The 20,095-nt window shown below is 47.1% G+C and overlaps 1 protein-coding gene across 3 annotated transcripts in view; it reads left to right on the top strand.

Annotated features, from left to right (window-relative positions):
* The window catches only part of LOC123996600 (DENN domain-containing protein 1B-like), a 230,509-nt gene that overhangs the window by 123,666 nt on the left and 86,748 nt on the right, over positions 1 to 20,095 (top strand). For 2 of the 3 annotated variants that reach the window (XM_046300091.1, XM_046300092.1), the window contains exons 7-10: positions 3,133 to 3,213; positions 5,462 to 5,521; positions 8,943 to 8,996; positions 11,357 to 11,467. In XM_046300091.1, the coding sequence (XP_046156047.1) occupies positions 3,133 to 3,213; positions 5,462 to 5,521; positions 8,943 to 8,996; positions 11,357 to 11,467 (306 nt within the window). The remainder of the gene's footprint in view (positions 1 to 3,132; positions 3,214 to 5,461; positions 5,522 to 8,942; positions 8,997 to 11,356; positions 11,468 to 20,095) is intronic. The other variant, XM_046300093.1, reaches the window with a different exon arrangement.

The following is a 20,095-nucleotide window of genomic DNA, read 5'->3' as shown; positions in this document are numbered from 1 at the left end:
ATAATGTACTCCTCAATGCTCTCTCCTCGTTTACATGTCATTCAACAGAACAATATCTGCATTCTTTGAATGGTTCTCCTGAAATCTCTGGTCACTTGAGTGGATCTGAACTACATTCGTGTAAATACATTTATGGATGAATGTGTTTGACACGTGTAATTTCCAGTCAAAACAAAAGGAGAGCACAAGGATAAAGGCTATTTTCTGTCAAATAGTAACTCCTTTGTTTGTGAGAACACTTCTGTGTTCATCTTTATTTCTGCTCTGAAGCGGAGAGATCGAGAGAGAGCGAGACAGAAGAGGGATTCAGAAAGAGCAGATAGATGAGGTGTGTGTGTGTGTGTGTTGGGGATGTGAAGTGTCGGTGTGCATGGTTCGGTTTATATTTACCCTGCCGTAGCAAGGCGATGGAGGGACGTTGACAGATGAGGGTTTAGGACCAGGGGTAAATGAAGTGTTTTCTCAGGCTCAGCTCTGTTACTGACCATGCGTGTGAGCATTCAGCATCTCATGACAGGAGGCTGTTCAATCGTACACTCTCTCTCACTGTCTCTCTCACACATACACACACACTGTTAAAGCTCCACCATTGAAAGCTGCCAATCAGAGAGACAAAAATGGTCTTGAAACAATAATGTTTTTCATATACAATAACCTGTGTCTTAGTAACTATGCAACTATGTCTTAGTAACTATGCAACTTAGTCTTAATGACTAATATGTCTTAGTAACTGTCTTAGTAACTATGCAACTATGTCTTAGTAACTATGCAACTATGTCTTAGTAACTATGCAACTATGTCTTAGTAACTATGCAACTATGTCTTAGTAACTATGCAACTATGTCTTAGTAACTATGCAACTATGTCTTAGTAACTATGCAACTATGTCTTAGTAACTACTATGTCTTAGTAACTATGCAACTATGTCTTAGTAACTATGCAACTATGTCTTAGTAACTATGCAACTATGTCTTAGTAACTATGCAACTTAGTCTTAATGACTAATATGTCTTAGTAACTGTCTTAGTAACTATGCAACTATGTCTTAGTAACTATGCAACTTAGTCTTAATGACTAATATGTCTTAGTAACTGTCTTAGTAACTATGCAACTATGTCTTAGTAACTATGCAACTTAGTCTTAATGACTAATATGTCTTAGTAACTGTCTTAGTAACTATGCAACTATGTCTTAGTAACTATGCAACTTAGTCTTAATGACTAATATGTCTTAGTAACTGTCTTAGTAACTATGCAACTATGTCTTAGTAACTATGCAACTTAGTCTTAATGACTAATATGTCTTAGTAACTGTCTTAGTAACTATGCAACTATGTCTTAGTAACTATGCAACTTAGTCTTAATGACTAATATGTCTTAGTAACTGTCTTAGTAACTATGCAACTATGTCTTAGTAACTGCTTAGTAAATATGCAATTATGTCTTAGTTACTATGTCTTAGTAAGTATGCATTTGTCTTAGAAACCATGTCTTAGTAACTACGCAATTATGTCTAAGTAACTGTCTTAGTAACTGTCTTAGTAATTATGTAAATGTGTCTTAGTAACTGTCTTAGTAACTATGCAATTATGTCTAAGTAACTATGTCTTAGTAACTATGCATTTGTCTTAGAAACCATGTCTTAGTAACCATGTCTTAGTAACTACGCAATTATGTCTTAATAACTATGTCTTAGTTACAATGCATTTGTCTTAGAAACCATGTCTTAGTAATCATGTCTTAGTAATTATGCACATATGTCTTAGTAACTATGTCTTAGTAATTATGCACATATGTCTTAGTAACTATGTCTTAGTAATTATGCAAATATGCCTTAGTAACTGTCTTAGTAACTATGCAATTATGCCTTAACTGTCTTAGTAACTATGCAATGATGTCTTAGTAACTTTGTCTTAGTAACTATGCATGTGTCTTAGTTACTAACACATGCTTGCATAGTTACTATGTCTTAGTAACTATGCAAGTATGTATTAATAACTATGTTTTAGTAACTATGTCTTAGTAAGTATGTCTTAGTAATTATGCAATTATGTCTTAGTAACTTTCTTATTAACTATGTCTTAGTAACTGTCTTAGTAACTATGCAATTATGTCTTAGTAACTATCTTATTAACTATGACTTAGTAACCATGTCTTAGGTTACTAAGACATAATTGCATAGTTACTAAGACATAGTTAATAACACAGTTACTAAGACCTAGTTAATAACACAGTTACTAAGACATAGCTAATAACACAGTTACTAAGACATATTTGCTAAGACAGAGTTGCTAAGACATAGTAACTAAGACAAATGCATAGCTACTAAGACATAGTTACTAAGACATAGTTATTAAGACATAATTGCGTAGTTACTAAGACATCATTGCGTAGTTACTAAGAGATAATTATTAAGACATAATTGCGTAGTTACTAAGACAGTTACTAAGACATAATTGCGTAGTTACTAAGACAGTTACTAAGACATCATTGCGTAGTTACTAAGACAGTTACTAAGACATCATTGCGTAGTTACTAAGACATCATTGCGTAGTTACTAAGACATCATTGCGTAGTTACTAAGACATAATTGCGTAGTTACTAAGACATCATTGCGTAGTTACTAAGACAGTTACTAAGACATCATTGCGTAGTTACTAAGACATCATTGCGTAGTTACTAAGACAGTTACTAAGACATCATTGCGTAGTTACTAAGACATCATTGCGCAGTTACTAAGACATCATTGCGTAGTTACTGTTTTAGTAACTACAGTGCCTTAAAGTATTGGGTGGTGGTCCATTCTTGATGCACACGGGGAAACTGTTGAGCGTGAAAAACCCAGTAGAGGTGCAGGTCTTGACACACTACCATACCCTGTTCAAAAGGCACTTACATATTTTGTCTTGCCCTTTCTCCCTCTGAATGGAACACATACATAATCCATGCTTCAAGGTTTTATAATGATTATTTAACCCGTCTCCTCCCCTTCATCTACACTGATTTAAAGTGGATTTAACAGTTGACGTCATTAAGGGATCATAGCTTTCACCTGGATTCACCTGGTGTTTTGTATATATATCACACACACAATGTTACATTTGGATGATTGTTATTGTGGTGTGTTTTTCAGGAGAATGAGCTGAATGACATGCTGAACTCTCTGTACAGTCTGCCGGTGCCAAAGCCCTTCACCCCAGTCAACCTGAGTGTGGTAGGTACAGTAGGACTCCTGGAGAGAAGAGGGGGAACGGAGGGAGGGCAGGAGAGGGGGAACGGAGGGAGGGCAGGAGAGGGGGAACGGAGGGAGGGCAGGAGAGGGGGAACGGAGGAGGGAGGAAGGGGGAACGGAGGGAGGAGAGGGGGGGAGGGAGGGCGGGGACGGAGGGAGGGGAGAGGGGGAACGGAGGGAGGGAGGAGAGGGGGAACGGAGGGAGGGCAGGAGAGGGGGAAGGAGAGGGGGGAACGGAGGGAGGGCAGGAGAGGGAGAGGGAGGAACAGGGAGGGAGGGGGCGGAGGGAGGACAGGAGAGGGGGAACGGAGGGAGGGACAGGAGAGGGGGAACGGAGGGAGGACAGGAGAGGGGACGGGGGAACGGAGGGGAGAACGGAGGGAGGACAGGAGGGGGAACGGAGGGGGAGGACAGGAGAGGGGGAACAGGAGAGGGGGAACGGAGGGAGGGCAACGGAGAGAGGGGGAACGGAGGGGGGAGGGGGAACAGGAGAGGGGGAACGGAGGGGAGGACAGGAGAGGGGGAACGGAGGGGAGGACAGGAGAGGGGGAACGGAGGGAGGACAGGAGAGGGGGAACGGAGGGGAGGACAGGAGGGGGAACGGAGGGGAGGACAGGAGAGGGAGGGAGGACAGGAGAGGGGGAACGGAGGGAGGACAGGAGAGGGGGAACGGAGGGAGGACAGGGGGAGAGGGGGACAGGAAGGGGGAACGGGGGAGGACAGGAGAGGGGGAACGGAGGGGAGGACAGGAGAGGGGGAACGGAGGGGAGGGGAGGACAGGAGAGGGGGAACGGAGGGAGGACAGGAGAGGGGGAGGGAGGACAGGGGGGGGCAGGAGAGGGGGGAACGGAGGGAGGACGGAGGGGGAACGGAGGGGAGGACAGGAGAGGGGGAACGGAGGGAGGACAGGAGAGGGGGGGAATGAGAGGGGGGAGGGAGGACAGGAGAGGGGGAACGGAGGCGGGGGCAGGAGAGGGGGCAGGAGAGGGGAAGAGAGAGTTAAAGGAGAGCCAGGATAAGGACGATAGGAGTGAGATAAGTGTGGAGAAGGGGCTGACACTTTGTTTAGAAACACAAGTGGTCTGTGGGATAAGCCTTAGCTGGACGTCTGTTAGCCTAATGGCCGCTTTCGCAACTCATCATGTCTCCTAGTTATCACGGGCAGAAACGTCCTAACAACCAACTGGCCGTCAAACACAGGTCTTGTTTTACTTACGCCTGACACTATCTCACAGAGGATTACTGTACAAATATAACACTTATTTTTCAATCGCTCCTTTTCCATACTTGTGCCTTAAAGGGGCAATCTAGAGTTGTTACATACATTTTTGGAATGACAAATGATTGATATGTACCCATTTGATTCTTGGAGAACATAACTTCTAAATGCCTCAGGAGCTTAGTTTAACGGTCGTTCCCCATCAGAACCCAAAATATAAGCTTGTTTTTTCTCCAGTGTTTGTAAACAAAGTCAATGTAAACAAACACTATATTGACTCACAATGTTTATTTTTTATATTTTTTTACTATAATTTTTATGTCATGGATGGTCACTTCTTGCATCAGTAGCTCTGTCTATGAATTAGGAAGTGGTGACATTAATCCGGCCCCATCTCTCAGCTTTTTACCGAAACGGGCGGGGACTGGGCTTTGTTATCGTTTCAACTGCTAATTGTGGCTTTAAATTGAAGGGGAAAAATAGAGGTTTTAAAGACAAAAAAAGCATATTTTATTATTGTAAAATGTCATCTCTATTTGTTATTCTGCAGGATTACTGTATTGTGTTGTAAGATAATGCAGCTATTCTTTTCAGTAGACTAAGACTTAAAACAGTCAGCCTCTCCTTGGCTGTATAATCTAAAAGGTTATACAATTATACAGTTCAATTTATTCCAGTTGTCTTTTATAAACCAATAAATACATTGATAAGAAATAAAGAGTAAATTGCATTGTGAAGCATCATGAGGTGGAGGAATACAATTTATTCTGTTTGTTTTTTAGTCTGGCACACTTTGAATAAAGTTGTATTTTTTATTACCAAGGTTAATTGAGAAAACACCCCGAGGGGAGAGTTTAGGGTTCAAATATTTAATTGATGAAGCAGAATCTTCCACAATATTATTTTTATTTTTATCATGGCTGCCAAGAAATAAAAGCCAGATCATTGTCCCCTTTCAAGTGTGAATTCTGTTTTGCTCTCTTATCTCTCTCTCTCTCTCTCACTGTGAAGACCGCACTGTTGCATATAGCCACTGGGCAAGTACTGAAAGATGCACCAAGCCAGCAGCCGGTGAGTGCAGCAGAAGAGTGAGTGAACGAGAGAGCGGGAAGAAAACGGAGAGAGATGTGAAATGTTAAAACCGCTACTGCTGCTACTCTAACCGCATGGGAGCTGAGGCTTTTCCAATTTGGCCAAATAAGCCTGTCTGTCTTTTTAAAATCTCACCAACAAAACAAAAAAAAACTATCCTGGGCCTTGGAGTCGGGTTTCTTCTTCTCTGGGAAAACAATCAAACTGAGTGAATGATTAATGGTGTTCCATTGTACTGGATTCTCTTCCCGAATATCAGAAGTCTCTTTTATGGTGCCTGTTTAAAGCAAAGGCAATTGTGCTCAGAAAGTCTCCTTGATGCCTATCCCGTTAACCCACATTTCATGTTTTTATAGAAACATCGCTTTGAAACAAATTACAGATAAGCAAACAAACACACGCACACGCACACGCACACGCACACGCACACGCACACGCACACGCACACGCACACGCAAACAAATGTGTGTTCTCAATGATTGTGCTGTGCCATGGGTTTATCAAGCAACACTAACCCACCATTACCATATCACAGACTCTAAGGCAGAACATAGTGTACCACGACTCAACCATACAAATCAGGCTGCATCATTCAATTTGGTGAATTGTCATCAGACAGTGTTTGTGAGGACTGTAAGATTTGACCTTTGGTCCCTTTTTCCAGGTGAGGTGTTTTATGGGTGTTGTAGTTTTGACCTGTGTTCTCTGTCTTTTCTCTCTTCTGAGGAGTCAAAACGCTTGGGGTTATGTTATTTGGAGTGTGATTCAGTGTGTGTGTGTGTATATTTGTGCTTGTATGAATGCGTGTCTGCTCTCCTACCTGCTCTGTCCCTCTCTCAGGCGTCTGATCCAAACAGTCACAACCTGCTCTGGTTTCCCAAAGTGAGACAGGCAGCTCTCTGATCCTCTCAGCAACCTGTGTGTGTGTGTGTGTGTGTGTGTGTGTGTGTGTGTGTGTGTGTGTGTGTGTGTGTGTGTGTGTGTGTGTGTGTGTGTGTGTGTGTGTGTGTGTGTGTGTGTGTGTGTGTGTGTGTGTGTGTGTGTTTTGCTTGTACCCTTTTATACTGAAATAAAGACTTTGTTTCCTGCCAGAGAGCTCACCTCATCTTAAATCTATAGGGATCAGGTGTGTGTGTGTGTATCAGTGCTACCCTCCTAGATGTCAGTACAGACGGAAGCTCAATAATTCTCACAGAAGAATAGATGAGGTTTCATGTTTTTTTTCTCTCTCTCTCTCTGAGTGACGTGCTACTCTACGTTGCTGACCCTGTCTCTCTCTCTCTCTCTCTCTCTCTCTCTCTCTCTCTCTCTCTCTCTCTCTCTCTCTCTCTCTCTCACTCTGTCCTCTCTCTCTCACTCTGTTCTCTCTCTCTCTCTCTCTCTCTGAGTGACATGTAACTCTACATTGCTGACCCTGTCCACTCTCGCTCTCTCTGAGTGACGTGTAACTCTACATTGCTGACCATTTCCTCTCTCTCTCTCTCTGAGTGACGTGTAACTCTACATTGCTGACCATTTCCTCTCTCTCTCTCTCTGAGTGACGTGTAACTCTACATTGCAGACCCTGTCCTCTCTCTCTTGTGCTACTCTACGTTGCTGACCCTGTAATCTCTCTCTCTCTCTCTCTCTCTCTCTCTCTCTCTCTCTCTCTCTCTCTCTCTCTCTCTCTCTCTCTCTCTCTCTCTCTCTCTCTCTCTCTCTCTCTCTCTCTCTCTCTCTCTCTCTCTCTCTCTGAGTGTTGTGCTACTCTACGTTGCTGACCCTGTCCTCTCTCTCTCTCTCTCTCTCTCTCTCTCTCTCTCTCTCTCTCTCTCTCTCTCTCTGAGTGTTGTGCTACTCTACGTTGCTGACCCTGTCCTCTCTCTCTCTCTCTCTCTCTCTCTCTCTCTCTCTCTCTCTCTCTCTCTCTCTCTCTCTCTCTCTCTCTCTCTCTCTCTCTGAGTGTTGTGCTACTCTACGTTGCTGACCCTGTCTCTCTCTCTCTCTCTCTCTCTCTCTCTCTCTCTCTCTCTCTCTCTCTCTCTCTCTCTCTCTCTCTCTCTCTGAGTGTTGTGCTACTCTACGTTGCTGACCCTGTCATCTCTCTCTCTCTCTCTCTCTCTCTCTCTCTCTCTCTCTGAGTGTTGTGCTACTCTACGTTGCTGACCCTGTCATCTCTCTCTCTCTGCTTTATTACATTATTACTACCATAACTCAGGGTCTTTCTTTCCTCTTCCCTCTCCCAGCCTCTCTCCTCTCTCTCTCTCTCTCTCTCTCTCTCTCTCTCTCTCTCTCTCTCTCTCTCTCTGAGTGTTGTGCTGCTCTACGTTGCTGACCCTGTCCTCTCTCTCTCTCTCTCTCTCTCTCTCTCTCTCTCTCTCTCTCTCTCTCTCTCTCTCTCTCACTCTGTCCTCTCTCTCTCACTCTGTTCTCTCTCTCTCTCTCTCTCTCTGAGTGACATGTAACTCTACATTGCTGACCCTGTCCACTCTCGCTCTCTCTGAGTGACGTGTAACTCTACATTGCTGACCATTTCCTCTCTCTCTCTCTCTGAGTGACGTGTAACTCTACATTGCTGACCATTTCCTCTCTCTCTCTCTGAGTGACGTGTAACTCTACATTGCAGACCCTGTCCTCTCTCTCTTGTGCTACTCTACGTTGCTGACCCTGTAATCTCTCTCTCTCTCTCTCTCTCTCTCTCTCTCTCTCTCTCTCTCTCTCTCTCTCTCTCTCTCTCTCTCTCTCTCTCTCTCTCTCTCTCTCTCTCTCTCTGAGTGTTGTGCTACTCTACGTTGCTGACCCTGTCTCTCTCTCTCTCTCTCTCTCTCTCTCTCTCTCTCTCTCTGAGTGTTGTGCTACTCTACGTTGCTGACCCTGTCCTCTCTCTCTCTCTCTCTCTCTCTCTCTCTCTCTCTCTCTCTCTCTCTCTCTCTCTCTCTCTCTCTCTCTGAGTGTTGTGCTACTCTACGTTGCTGACCCTGTCCTCTCTCTCTCTCTCTCTCTCTCTCTCTCTCTCTCTCTCTCTCTCTCTCTGAGTGTTGTGCTACTCTACGTTGCTGACCCTGTCATCTCTCTCTCTCTCTCTCTCTCTCTCTCTCTCTCTCTCTCTCTCTCTGAGTGTTGTGCTACTCTACGTTGCTGACCCTGTCATCTCTCTCTCTCTGCTTTATTACATTATTACTACCATAACTCAGGGTCTTTCTTTCCTCTTCCCTCTCCCAGCCTCTCCTCTCTCTCTCTCTCTCTCTCTCTCTCTCTCTCTCTCTCTCTCTCTCTCTCTGAGTGTTGTGCTGCTCTACGTTGCTGACCCTGTCTCTCTCTCTCTCTCTCTCTCTCTCTCTCTCTCTCTGAGTGTTGTGCTACTCTACGTTGCTGACCCTGTCCTCTCTCTCTCTTCCTCTCTCTCTCTGTGTTTCCTCAGCACTCCTACTTCATAACACCAGATATCAACGGCCTGCCCACCATCCCGGAGAGTGTAAGTCAACCATCCTTCCCCAGATCTAGAGCCTGTTGGATGAAATGATCATTGAAATGTATTTACACACTGAACAAAAATATAAACGCAACATTCAACAATTTCAAAGAGTTACAGTTCGCATAAGGTAGTCCGTCAATTGAAATAAATTCATTAGGCCCTAATCTGTGGATTTTAAATGACTGGGAATACAGATATGAATCTGTTGATGACAGATACCTTAAAAAAAGAAGGGGCATGGATCAGAAAACCAGCCAGTATCTGGTGTGACCAATATTTGCCTCATGCAACATGACACATCTCCTTTGCATAGAGTTAATCAGGCTGTTGATTGTGGAATGTTGTCTCACTCATCTTCAATGGCTGTGCGAAGTTGCTTGATTTTGGCAGGAACTGGAACACCAAACATGCTCAATGTCTGGTGAGTATTCAGGCCATGGAGGAACTGGGACATTCTCAGCTTCCAGGAATTGTGTACAGATCCTTGTGACATGGGGCCGTGCTTTATCATGCTGAAACACGAGGTGATGGCGGCGGATGAATGGCACGACAATGGGTCTCAGCATCTTGTCACGGAATCCCTGTGCATTCCAATTTTATATTGACTTCGATAAAATGCAATTGTGTTCATTGTCCATAGCTAATGCCTGTCCATACCATAACTCCACCGCCACCATGGGGCACTCTGTTCTCAACGTTAACATCAGCAAACCGCTCGCCCACATGATGCCATACACGTGGTCTGTGGTTGAGAGGCCGGTTGGACATACTGCCAAATTCACTAAAATTATGTTGGAGGCGGCTTATGGTAGAGAAATTCACATTCAATTATCTGGCAACAATTTTGGTGGAAACTTGTGCAGTCATCATGCAAATTTGCACGCTCCCTCTAAACTTGAGACATCTGTAGCACTGTGTTGTGACTAAACTGCACATTTTAGAGTGGCCTTTTATTGTCCCCAGCACAAGGTGCACTTGTGTAATAATCATGCTGTTTAATCAGCTTCTTCATATGCCACACCTGTCAGGTGGATGGGTTATCTTGGCAGGGATGTAAACAAATTTGTGCACAACATTTGAGAGAAATAAGCTTTATGTGCATATGGAACATTTCTGGGATCTTTTATTTCAGCTCGTTAAACATGGGACCAACACTTTACATGTTGTGTTTATATTTTTGTTCAGTGCAGTTGGAGAGTGCTGTGAAATACTGTAAACAAATGACCTACATTTGTGAAATGGAATGCTTTGAGATATACATCTCGAATGCTTTGAGATATACATCTCGAATGCTTTGAGATATACATTCCTAATGCTTTGAGAAAAGCAAAAACTTTATTTGTTGTGAACAGAGATCAGCAATTGTTAAAGCAGGTGCAGTGAAATGCTTGAGTTTCTAGTTCCAGCAGTGCAGATTTCCAGGCGGCAGTCTGCTAGTGACAGTGTCTCAGGTGTAGGGTAGAGTACCAGGCGGTGGTCAACTAGTGACAGTGTCTAAGGTGTAGGGTAGAGTATCAGGCGGTGGTCAGCTAGTAACAGTGTCTAAGGTGTAGGGTAGAGTACCAGGCGGTGGTCAGCTAGTGACAGTGTCTAAGGTGTAGGGTAGAGTACCAGGCGGTGGTCAGCTAGTGACAATGTCTAAGGTGTAGGGTAGAGTACCAGGCGGTGGTCGGCTAGTGACAGTGTCTAAGGTGTAGGGTAGAGTACCAGGCGGTGGTCGGCTAGTGACAGTGTCTAAGGTGTAGGGTAGAGTACCAGGCGGTGGTCGGCTAGTGACTGTGTCTCAGGTGTAGGGTAGAGTACCAGGCGGTGGTCGGCTAGTGACTGTGTCTCAGGTGTAGGGTAGAGTACCAAGCGGTGGTCGGCTAATGACGGTGTCTAAGGTGTAGGGTAGAGTACCTGGCGGTGGTCGGCTAGTGACAGTGTCTGAGGTGTAGGGTAGAGTGCTGCGAAATACTGTAAACAAATGACCTACATTCCAGGCGACAGGCGGCTAGTGACCGTGTCTAAGGTGCAGGGTAGAATTGTAGTGAGTCTAGGGTGTCGGGTAAGGTGGTGGTTTACGGTCCTTAACTAGCCTCTCATAGCACTTCATGATGACAGTAGGGAGTGCTATGGGGTCATTTAGTTTGTCGGGAGCACACAGTCCTCGTGAGCGGCGGGGGCCCACGTCGGGAGGCCCTGTGTTTCTTGTCCTCGAAGAGTGGGAAGGTGTTTTAGCTTGTCCGAGAGAGAGGGGTCTGAGTCCGCGACGTGGCTGGCTTCCACTTCGTTCGTCTGTAGTCCTTGTCAAATAAATGTTGTGTCTGAGTTGAGCAGTTATGAAGTCACTGACTGTCTTGTCTCCCCCCCCCTTCCAGAGGAACCTTACAGAGTATTTTGTGGCGGTGGACGTCAACAACATGCTACAGCTGTACGCCAGCATGCTGCACGAACGACGCATTATCATTACCTCAAGCAAGCTTAGCACTGTGAGTACCTCTTCGTTACCACTGTGAGTACCTCTTCGTTAACACTGTGAGTACCTCTTCGTTAACACTGTGAGTACCTCTTCGTTAGCACTGTGAGTACCTCTTCGTTAGCACTGTGAGTACCTCTTCGTTAGCACTGTGAGTACCTCTTCGTTAGCACTGTGAGTACCTCTTCGTTAGCACTGTGAGTACCTCTTCGTTAACACTGTGAGTACCTCTTCGTTAACACTGTGAGTACCTCTTCGTTACCACTGTGAGTACCTCTTCGTTACCACTGTGAGTACCTCTTCGATACCACTGTGAGTACCTCTTCGTTACCACTGTGAGTACCTCTTCGTTAACACTGTGAGTACCTCTTCGTTAACACTGTGAGTACCTCTTCGCTATCACTGTGGTTACCTCTTCGTTAGCACTGTGAGTACCTCTTCGTTAGCACTGTGAGTACCTCTTCGTTAGCACTGTGAGTACCTCTTCGCTAGCACTGTGAGTACCTCTTCGCTAGCACTGTGAGTACCTCTTCGTTACCACTGTGAGTACCTCTTCGCTATCACTGTGGGTACCTCTTCGTTAGCACTGTGAGTACCTCTTCGTTAGCACTGTGAGTACCTCTTCGCTGGCACTGTGAGTACCTCTTCGTTGGCACTGTGATTACCTCTTCGTTAGCACTGTGAGTACCTCTTCGTTAGCACTGTGAGTACCTCTTCGTTAGCACTGTGAGTACCTCTTCGTTAGCACTGTGAGTACCTCTTCGTTAGCACTGTGAGTACCTCTTCGTTAGCACTGTGAGTACCTCTTCGTTAACACTGTGAGTACCTCTTCGTTAGCACTGTGAGTACCTCTTTCGTTAACACTGTGAGTACCTCTTCATTAGCACTGTGAGTACCTCTTCGCTAGCACTGTGAGTACCTCTTCGTTAGCACTGTGAGTACCTCTTCGTTAGCACTGTGACTACCTCTTCGTTAGCACTGTGACTACCTCTTCGTTAGCACTGTGACTACCTCTTCGTTAACACTGTGAGTACCTCTTCGTTAGCACTGTGACTACCTCTTCGTTAGCACTGTGACTACCTCTTCGTTAGCACTGTGACTACCTCTTCGTTAGCACTGTGACTACCTCTTCAAATCAAAGGTTATTTGTCACGTGTGCCAAACGGGTGTAGACCTTACAGGTACTCACAGATTTAATGAAGAGGTACTCACAGGTACTTACTTACAGGCTTTAGCCAATAGTGCAAAAAATGTATTAGGTGAAGAATAGGTAAGTAAAGAAATTAAACAACAGTAAAAAGACAGTGAAAAACAGTAGCGAGGCTATATACAGTAGCGAGGCTATATACAGTAGCCAGGCTATATACAGTAGCCAGGCTATATACAGTAGCGAGGCTATATACAGTAGCGAGGCTATATACAGTAGCGAGGCTATATACAGTAGAGGCTATATACAGTAGCGAGGCTATATACTGTAGCGAGGCTATATACAGTAGCGAGGCTACATACCGACACCGGTTAGTCAGGCTTGATTGAGGTAGTATGTATATGTAGATATGGTTAAAGTGACTATGCATATATGATGAACAGAGAGTAGCAGTTGCGGAAAGAGTGGGTGGCGGGACACAATGCAGATAGCCCGGGTTGCCATTTGATGACCTGTTCAGGAGTCTTATGGCTTGGGGTTAAAAACTGTTGAGAAGCCTTTTTGTTCTAGACTTTGCACTCCGTTACCGCTTGCCATTCGGTAGTAGAGAGAGCAGTCTATGACTGGGGTGTTTTAGGGCCTTCCTCTGGCACTCTTCATTAGGACTGTGAGTACCTCTTCATTATACACTCTACAGGATGGTACAGACCCCTGCTCTAAACTACAGGATGGTACAGACCCCTGCTCTAAACTACAGGATGGTACAGACCACTGCTCTAAACTACAGGATGGTACAGACCCCTGCTCTAAACTACAGGATGGTACGGACCCCTGCTCTAAACTACAGGATGGTACGGACCCCTGCTCTAAACTACAGGATGGTACGGACCCCTGCTCTAAACTACAGGATGGTACAGACCCCTGCTCTAAACTACAGGATGGTACAGACCCCTGCTCTAAACTACAGGATGGTATAGACCCCTGCTCTAAACTACAGGATAGTACAGACCCCTGCTCTAAACTACAGGATGGTACAGACCCCTGCTCTAAACTACAGGATGGTACAGACCCCTGCTCTAAACTACAGGATGGTACAGACCCCTGCTATAAACTACAGGATGGTACAGACCCCTGCTCTAAACTACAGGATGGTACAGACCCCTGCTATAAACTACAGGATGGTCTAAACAGACCCCTGCTCTAAACTACAGGATGGTACAGACCCCTGCTCTAAACTACAGGATGGTACAGACCCCTGCTCTAAACTACAGGATGGTACAGACCCCTGCTATAAACTACAGGATGGTACAGACCCCTGCTCTAAACTACAGGATGGTACAGACCCCTGCTCTAAACTACAGGATGGTACAGACCCCTGCTCTAAACTACAGGATGGTACAGACCCCTGCTCTAAACTACAGGATGGTAGAGACCCCTGCTATAAACTACAGGATGGTAGAGACCCCTGCTCTAAACTACAGGATGGTACAGACCCCTGCTATAAACTACAGGATGGTAGAGACCCCTGCTCTAAACTACAGGGTGGTAGAGACCCCTGCTCTAAACTACAGGGTGGTACAGACCCCTGCTCTAAACTACAGGATGGTACAGACCCCTGCTATAAACTACAGGATGGTACAGACCCCTGCTATAAACTACAGGGTGGTAGAGACCCCTGCTCTAAACTACAGGGTGGTAGAGACCCCTGCTCTAAACTACAGGGTGGTACAGACCCCTGCTATAAACTACAGGATGGTACAGACCCCTGCTATAAACTACAGGATGGTAGAGACCCCTGCTCTAAACTACAGGATGGTACAGACCCCTGCTATAAACTACAGGATGGTACAGACCCCTGCTCTAAACTACAGGATGGTACAGACCCCTGCTCTAAACTACAGTGATGGAAAAAGTACCCAGTTGTGATACTTGAGTAAAAGTTCAATTCACCCAGTTAAATACTACTTGAGTAAAAGTCTAAAAGTATTGGGATTTAAATATACTTAAGTATTAAAAGTATAAATCTCTTCAAATTCCGTCTATTAAGCAACGCAGACGGCACCAGTCCACCAGATCAGAGGCAGTAGGGATAACCAGGGATGTTCTCTGTTTAGTGAGTCCTCCAGATCAGAGGCAGTAGGGATGACCAGGGATGTTCTCTGTTTAGTGAGTCCACCAGATCAGAGGCAGTAGGGATGACCAGGGATGTTCTCTGTTTATTGAGTCCACCAGATCAGAGGCAGAAGGGATAACCAGGGATGTTCTCTGTTTAGTCAGTCCTCCAGATCAGAGACAGTAGGGATAGCCAGGGATGTTCTCTTGATAAGTGTGTGAATTTGACCATTTTCCTATCCTGTTAAGCATTCAAAATGTAACGAGTACATACTTTTCTTTAGGAATCTAGTGAAGTAAAAGTAAAAAGTTGTAAAATAAATAAAGTCAAGTACAGACACCCCCCCCCAAAAAAATAACTCAGTAGTACTTTAATGTATTTTTACTTAAGTACCTTACATCACTGCTAAACTACAGGAACATCATAGGAGTAGTAAAGTAGGTTTATGTGTCTGATTAAACATGGCATTCCTCATCGATATTACAACACTACATCAAACTTAATATCTAAATGTTTCGTTTTTTACGGTTTGCACACACGTGCGCACGAAGACAGAGTTCAGTGGTCCATCTGCAGTCAACCAGCTCTATCTCCAGTCCCTGACAAGCTGTAAAGCCAGCACTAAACCAGGATTATATTTGACTGTTTCTCTTAAAGCTGCTACGTTTTAATGGCCGACATGCCCTAAATTATCTGTTATTAGACGCTCTAACTCTCTCACATAGTTTATTATCTGTTATTAGACTTTTACTCTCTGCCGTAGTTGGAGTAGAGCTGCTGGGTCTGAGGGAGTGGATCTCTCTGTGCTTCTTATCTTCGTGGCTGACAGCAGAACCAAATGTTTATGACAGGGAGAGGGAGAGCAGGAGTGATGTCATCCACAATCCTATCTCTACCGTTCTGCTCCGGTATCTGACTGCAGCCCGGGAACGCGGAACCGCCGGGAGGGGGGGGGGGGGGCTGGGACGGTGCGTTGGAACCCAAGGTCTCCCTGAGGATGGAGTGGAGGGATCCGGGGGAGGTGTAGAGATATACCCAGCCCTTGGAGAATTTCACCTCTCTTCCCCTTTCTCCTCCTTTCTGCCTCTCCTCTCACCCATTCTCTCCTCCCCCCCTCGCCATGTCAGCCGCTCAGAGCCCCAGAGCCCCAGCCGCTCTCCCTCTGGCTCCAGAGGTTACAGGGTGTAAATTATCAGAGCCGCGGGTGACGGCTGTTTTCTTAGCAGACGGATGGAAGTGATATTCTGTGTGATTTAGAGTTTTGTGACAAGACAAACTGTCTGAGGTTTATTTAACTGATATGTGGACAGGATATGCGAGACGCCCATCTCTAGACCTCCACCTTTCTATAAGCCTTTTATCCTTTAAAGTCCTCCGTCCGTCTGTCCGTCCGTCCATCCCTCCCTCCAGCCAGCCATCCAATTATTATTAGTGTGTGTGTCTCTTAGTCCGTCCCTGGCATGACTTTTAAAGAAGAGAGTGGGGAGGCATCCAGCTGGCCCCTACTACCACTCTCTCCTCGAAGAGACGGAGAGACAGCGAGACAGCATACATTATCTGGGCTCCAGGCATAGCAGAGATCCTTCCCTGTGTGTCAGGGCCTTTGGTGATTCCGCTGTGTCAGTCTAGCAGAACATGGCGGCTTTCCTGCCAGCGCCCAACAGCAAAGGAATAAATCATGATGGTGCATCAGTTGACTTATTGCTGTTTTGTGACCGGAGGTGAGTGGTACCACTGTTTTAAAGGCGTGGTGCGGTGCGATGGCCGAGGAAGCCAATCGAGCGTGCAGGCTTGTCATGCCGCCGTATACAGTAATTGTGCTGCATCAGGCCCCCTCTAACTAGTCAGCTGGGAAGGCTCTGTGTCTTTCATCTCCCCTGGTGTCCCTGGGCCCCTCAGTGGTTGTGTCGGCAGGCCCCAGCCCTGACAGCAGCCTTCTTAACATGCTGTCAGTAGTATGATAACTAGGACTATCCATCCACCACCGCCCTGAGTGACTGACTGCACCACAGCCCTGACTGACTGACTGACTGCACCACGGCCCTGAGTGACTGACTGACTGCACCACAGCCCTGAATGACTGACTGACTGCACCACAGCCCTGAGTGACTGACTGACTGACTGCACCACAGCCCTGACTGACTGCCTGAATGCACCACGGCCCTGAGTGACTGACTGACTGACTGCACCACAGCCCTGAATGACTGACTGACTGACTGCACCACGGCCCTGAGTGACTGACTGACTGACTGCACCACGGCCCTGAGTGACTGACTGACTGACTGCACCACGGCCCTGAGTGACTGACTGACTGACTGCACCACGGCCCTGAGTGACTGACTGACTGACTGCACCACGGCCCTGAGTGACTGACTGACTGACTGCACCACGGCCCTGAGTGACTGACTGACTGACTGCACCACGGCCCTGAGTGACTGACTGACTGACTGCACCACGGCCCTGAGTGACTGACTGACTGACTGCACCACGGCCCTGAGTGACTGACTGCACCACGGCCCTGAGTGACTGACTGCACCACGGCCCTGAGTGACTGACTGCACCACGGCCCTGAGTGACTGACTGACTGACTGACTGCACCACGGCCCTGAGTGACTGACTGACTGACTGACTGCACCACGGCCCTGAGTGACTGACTGATTGCACCACGGCTCTGAGTGACTGACTGACTGCACCACGGCTCTGAGTGACTGACTGACTGCACCACGGCTCTGAGTGACTGACTGACTGCACCACGGCTCTGAGTGACTGACTGACTGACTGCACCACGGCCCTGAGTGACTGACTGACTGACTGCACCACGGCCCTGAGTGACTGACTGACTGACTGCACCACGGCCCTGAGTGACTGACTGACCACGGCCCTGACTGACACCACGCACCACCCTGAGTGACTGACTGACTGACTGCACCACGGCCCTGAGTGACTGACTGACTGACTGCACCACGGCCCTGAGTGACTGACTGACTGACTGCACCACGGCCCTGAGTGACTGACTGACTGACTGCACCACGGCCCTGAGTGACTGACTGACTGACTGCACCACGGCCCTGAGTGACTGACTGCACCACGGCCCTGAGTGACTGACTGCACCACGGCCCTGAGTGACTGACTGACTGACTGCACCACGGCCCTGAGTGACTGACTGACTGACTGACTGCACCACGGCCCTGAGTGACTGACTGATTGCACCACGGCTCTGAGTGACTGACTGACTGCACCACGGCTCTGAGTGACTGACTGACTGCACCACGGCCCTGAGTGACTGACTGACTGACTGCACCACGGCCCTGAGTGACTGACTGACTGACTGCACCACGGCCCTGAGTGACTGACTGACTGACTGCTCCACGGCCCTGAGTGACTTACTGATTGCACCACGGCCCTGAGTGACTGACTGACTGACTGCACCACGGCCCTGAGTGACTGACTGACTGCACCACGGCCCTGAGTGACTGACTGACTGCACCACGGCCCTGAGTGACTGACTGACTGCACCACGGCCCTGAGTGACTGACTGACTGCCTCACCACCTCAGGCAGTCAGTCACTGACTCACTTCTTACTATCCGCTTCTCTCTAGTCCAGGGTTATTCAATTCTGACCCTACAAGGTCCGGAGCCTGCTGGTTTTCTGTTCTACCTGATAATTAATTACACCCACCTGGTGTCCCAGGTCTAAATCAGTCCCTGATTAGAGGGGAATCACCCACCAGGTGTCCCAGGTCTAAATCAGTCCCTGATTAGAGGGGAACAATAAAAAAACGCAGTGGAACTGGCTTCGAGGACCAGAGTTGTTTGCTCTCTCTCTTTCTGTCTCTCTCTCTCTCTCTCTTTCTGTCTCTCTCTCTCTCTCTCTTTCTGTCTCTCACTGCTTTCTCTTTCTGTCTCTCACTGCTCTCTCTCTTTCTGTCTCTCGCTGCTCTCTCTCTTTCTGTCACTCGCTGCTTTCTCTTTCTGTCACTCGCTGCTCTCTCTCACTGTCTCTCGCTGCTCTCTCTCACTGTCTCTCGCTGCTCTCTCTCACTGTCTCTCGCTGCTCTCTCTCACTGTCTCTCGCTGCTCTCTCTCACTGTCTCTCGCTGCTCTCTCTCACTGTCTCTCGCTGCTCTCTCTCACTGTCTCTCGCTGCTCTCTCTCTCTGTCTCTCGCTGCTCTCTCTCTTTCTGTCTCTCGCTGCTCTCTCTCTTTCTGTCTCTCGCTGCTCTCTCTCTTTCTGTCTCTCGCTGCTCTCTCTCTTTCTGTCTCTCGCTGCTCTCTCTCTCGCTGCTCTCTCTCTCGCTGCTCTCTCTCTCGCTGCTTTCTCTTTCTCTCTCGCTGCACTCTCTTTCTCTCTCACTGGTCTCTCTTTGTCTCTCGCTGCTTTCTCTTTCTGTCTCTCGCTGGTCTCTGTCTCGCTGCTTTCTCTTTCTGTCTCTCGCTGCTTTCTCTTTTTGACTCTCGCTGCTTTCTCTTTCTCTCTCGCTGCACTCTCTCTCTCACTGCTCTCTCTTTCTGTCTCTCGCTGCTCTCTGTCGCGCTGCTTTCTCTTTCTGTCTCTCGCTGCTCTCTCTGTCTCTCGCTGCTCTCTCTCGGTCTCTCGCTGCACTCTCTTGCTGCACTCTCTTTCTCTCTCACTGCTCTCTCTTTCTGTCTCTCGCTGCTCTCTGTCGCACTGCTTTCTCTTTCTGTCTCTCGCTGCTCTCTCTGTCTCTCGCTGCTCTCTCGGTCTCTCACTGCTTTCTCTTTCTGTCTCTCGCTGATGTCTCTCCCTGCTCTTTCTTTCTGTCTGTTGCTGCTCTCTTTCTCTCTTGCTCCTAGTTGCTTTCTTTATGTCTCTTGTTCTCTCTGTCTGCTTTCTTTCTCTCTCTCTTTTCTTTCTCGTCCCTATAGCTTCTTTTCTGGTGGCTGGTTGATAAAGCGTCATGTAGTCTGGGTTTTTGTTCCCCAGATTTTGTGTGTGTGTGTGTGTGTGTGTGTGTGTGTGTGTGTGTGTGTGTGTGTGTGTGTGTGTGTGTGTGTGTGTGTGTGTGTGTGTGTGTGTGTGTGTGTGTGTGTGTGTGTGTGTGTGTGTGTGTGTGTGTGTGTGTGTGTGTGTGTGTGTGTGGAAGTCCTGGTGTTACTGCCATGTGTCCTCTTTCTCTGTGTCTGAGTGTCACCTACTTGTTAGTGGCACACCTGTGTGGCTCTGCTCTGACACAAGGCGTTTGTCGGCACAGACACACAGAGAGTGCAGAACAGAGATAATTGGGTGTCTAGCTCTGGATGGGGGAGTAGAGGAGGAGAGAAGAGATAGCAGAGAGCAGAAGGTAGAGGAGGAGAGGACAGGGAAGGATAGGAGAGGGCAGAAGGTAAAGGAAGAGAGGAGAGGGAAGGATAGGAGAGA

This window comes from Oncorhynchus gorbuscha, linkage group LG15 (genome assembly GCF_021184085.1).
Source record: "Oncorhynchus gorbuscha isolate QuinsamMale2020 ecotype Even-year linkage group LG15, OgorEven_v1.0, whole genome shotgun sequence".
In the NCBI taxonomy this organism is placed as follows: domain Eukaryota; kingdom Metazoa; phylum Chordata; class Actinopteri; order Salmoniformes; family Salmonidae; genus Oncorhynchus; species Oncorhynchus gorbuscha.
This window is presented reverse-complemented; position numbering and strand designations above follow the sequence as displayed.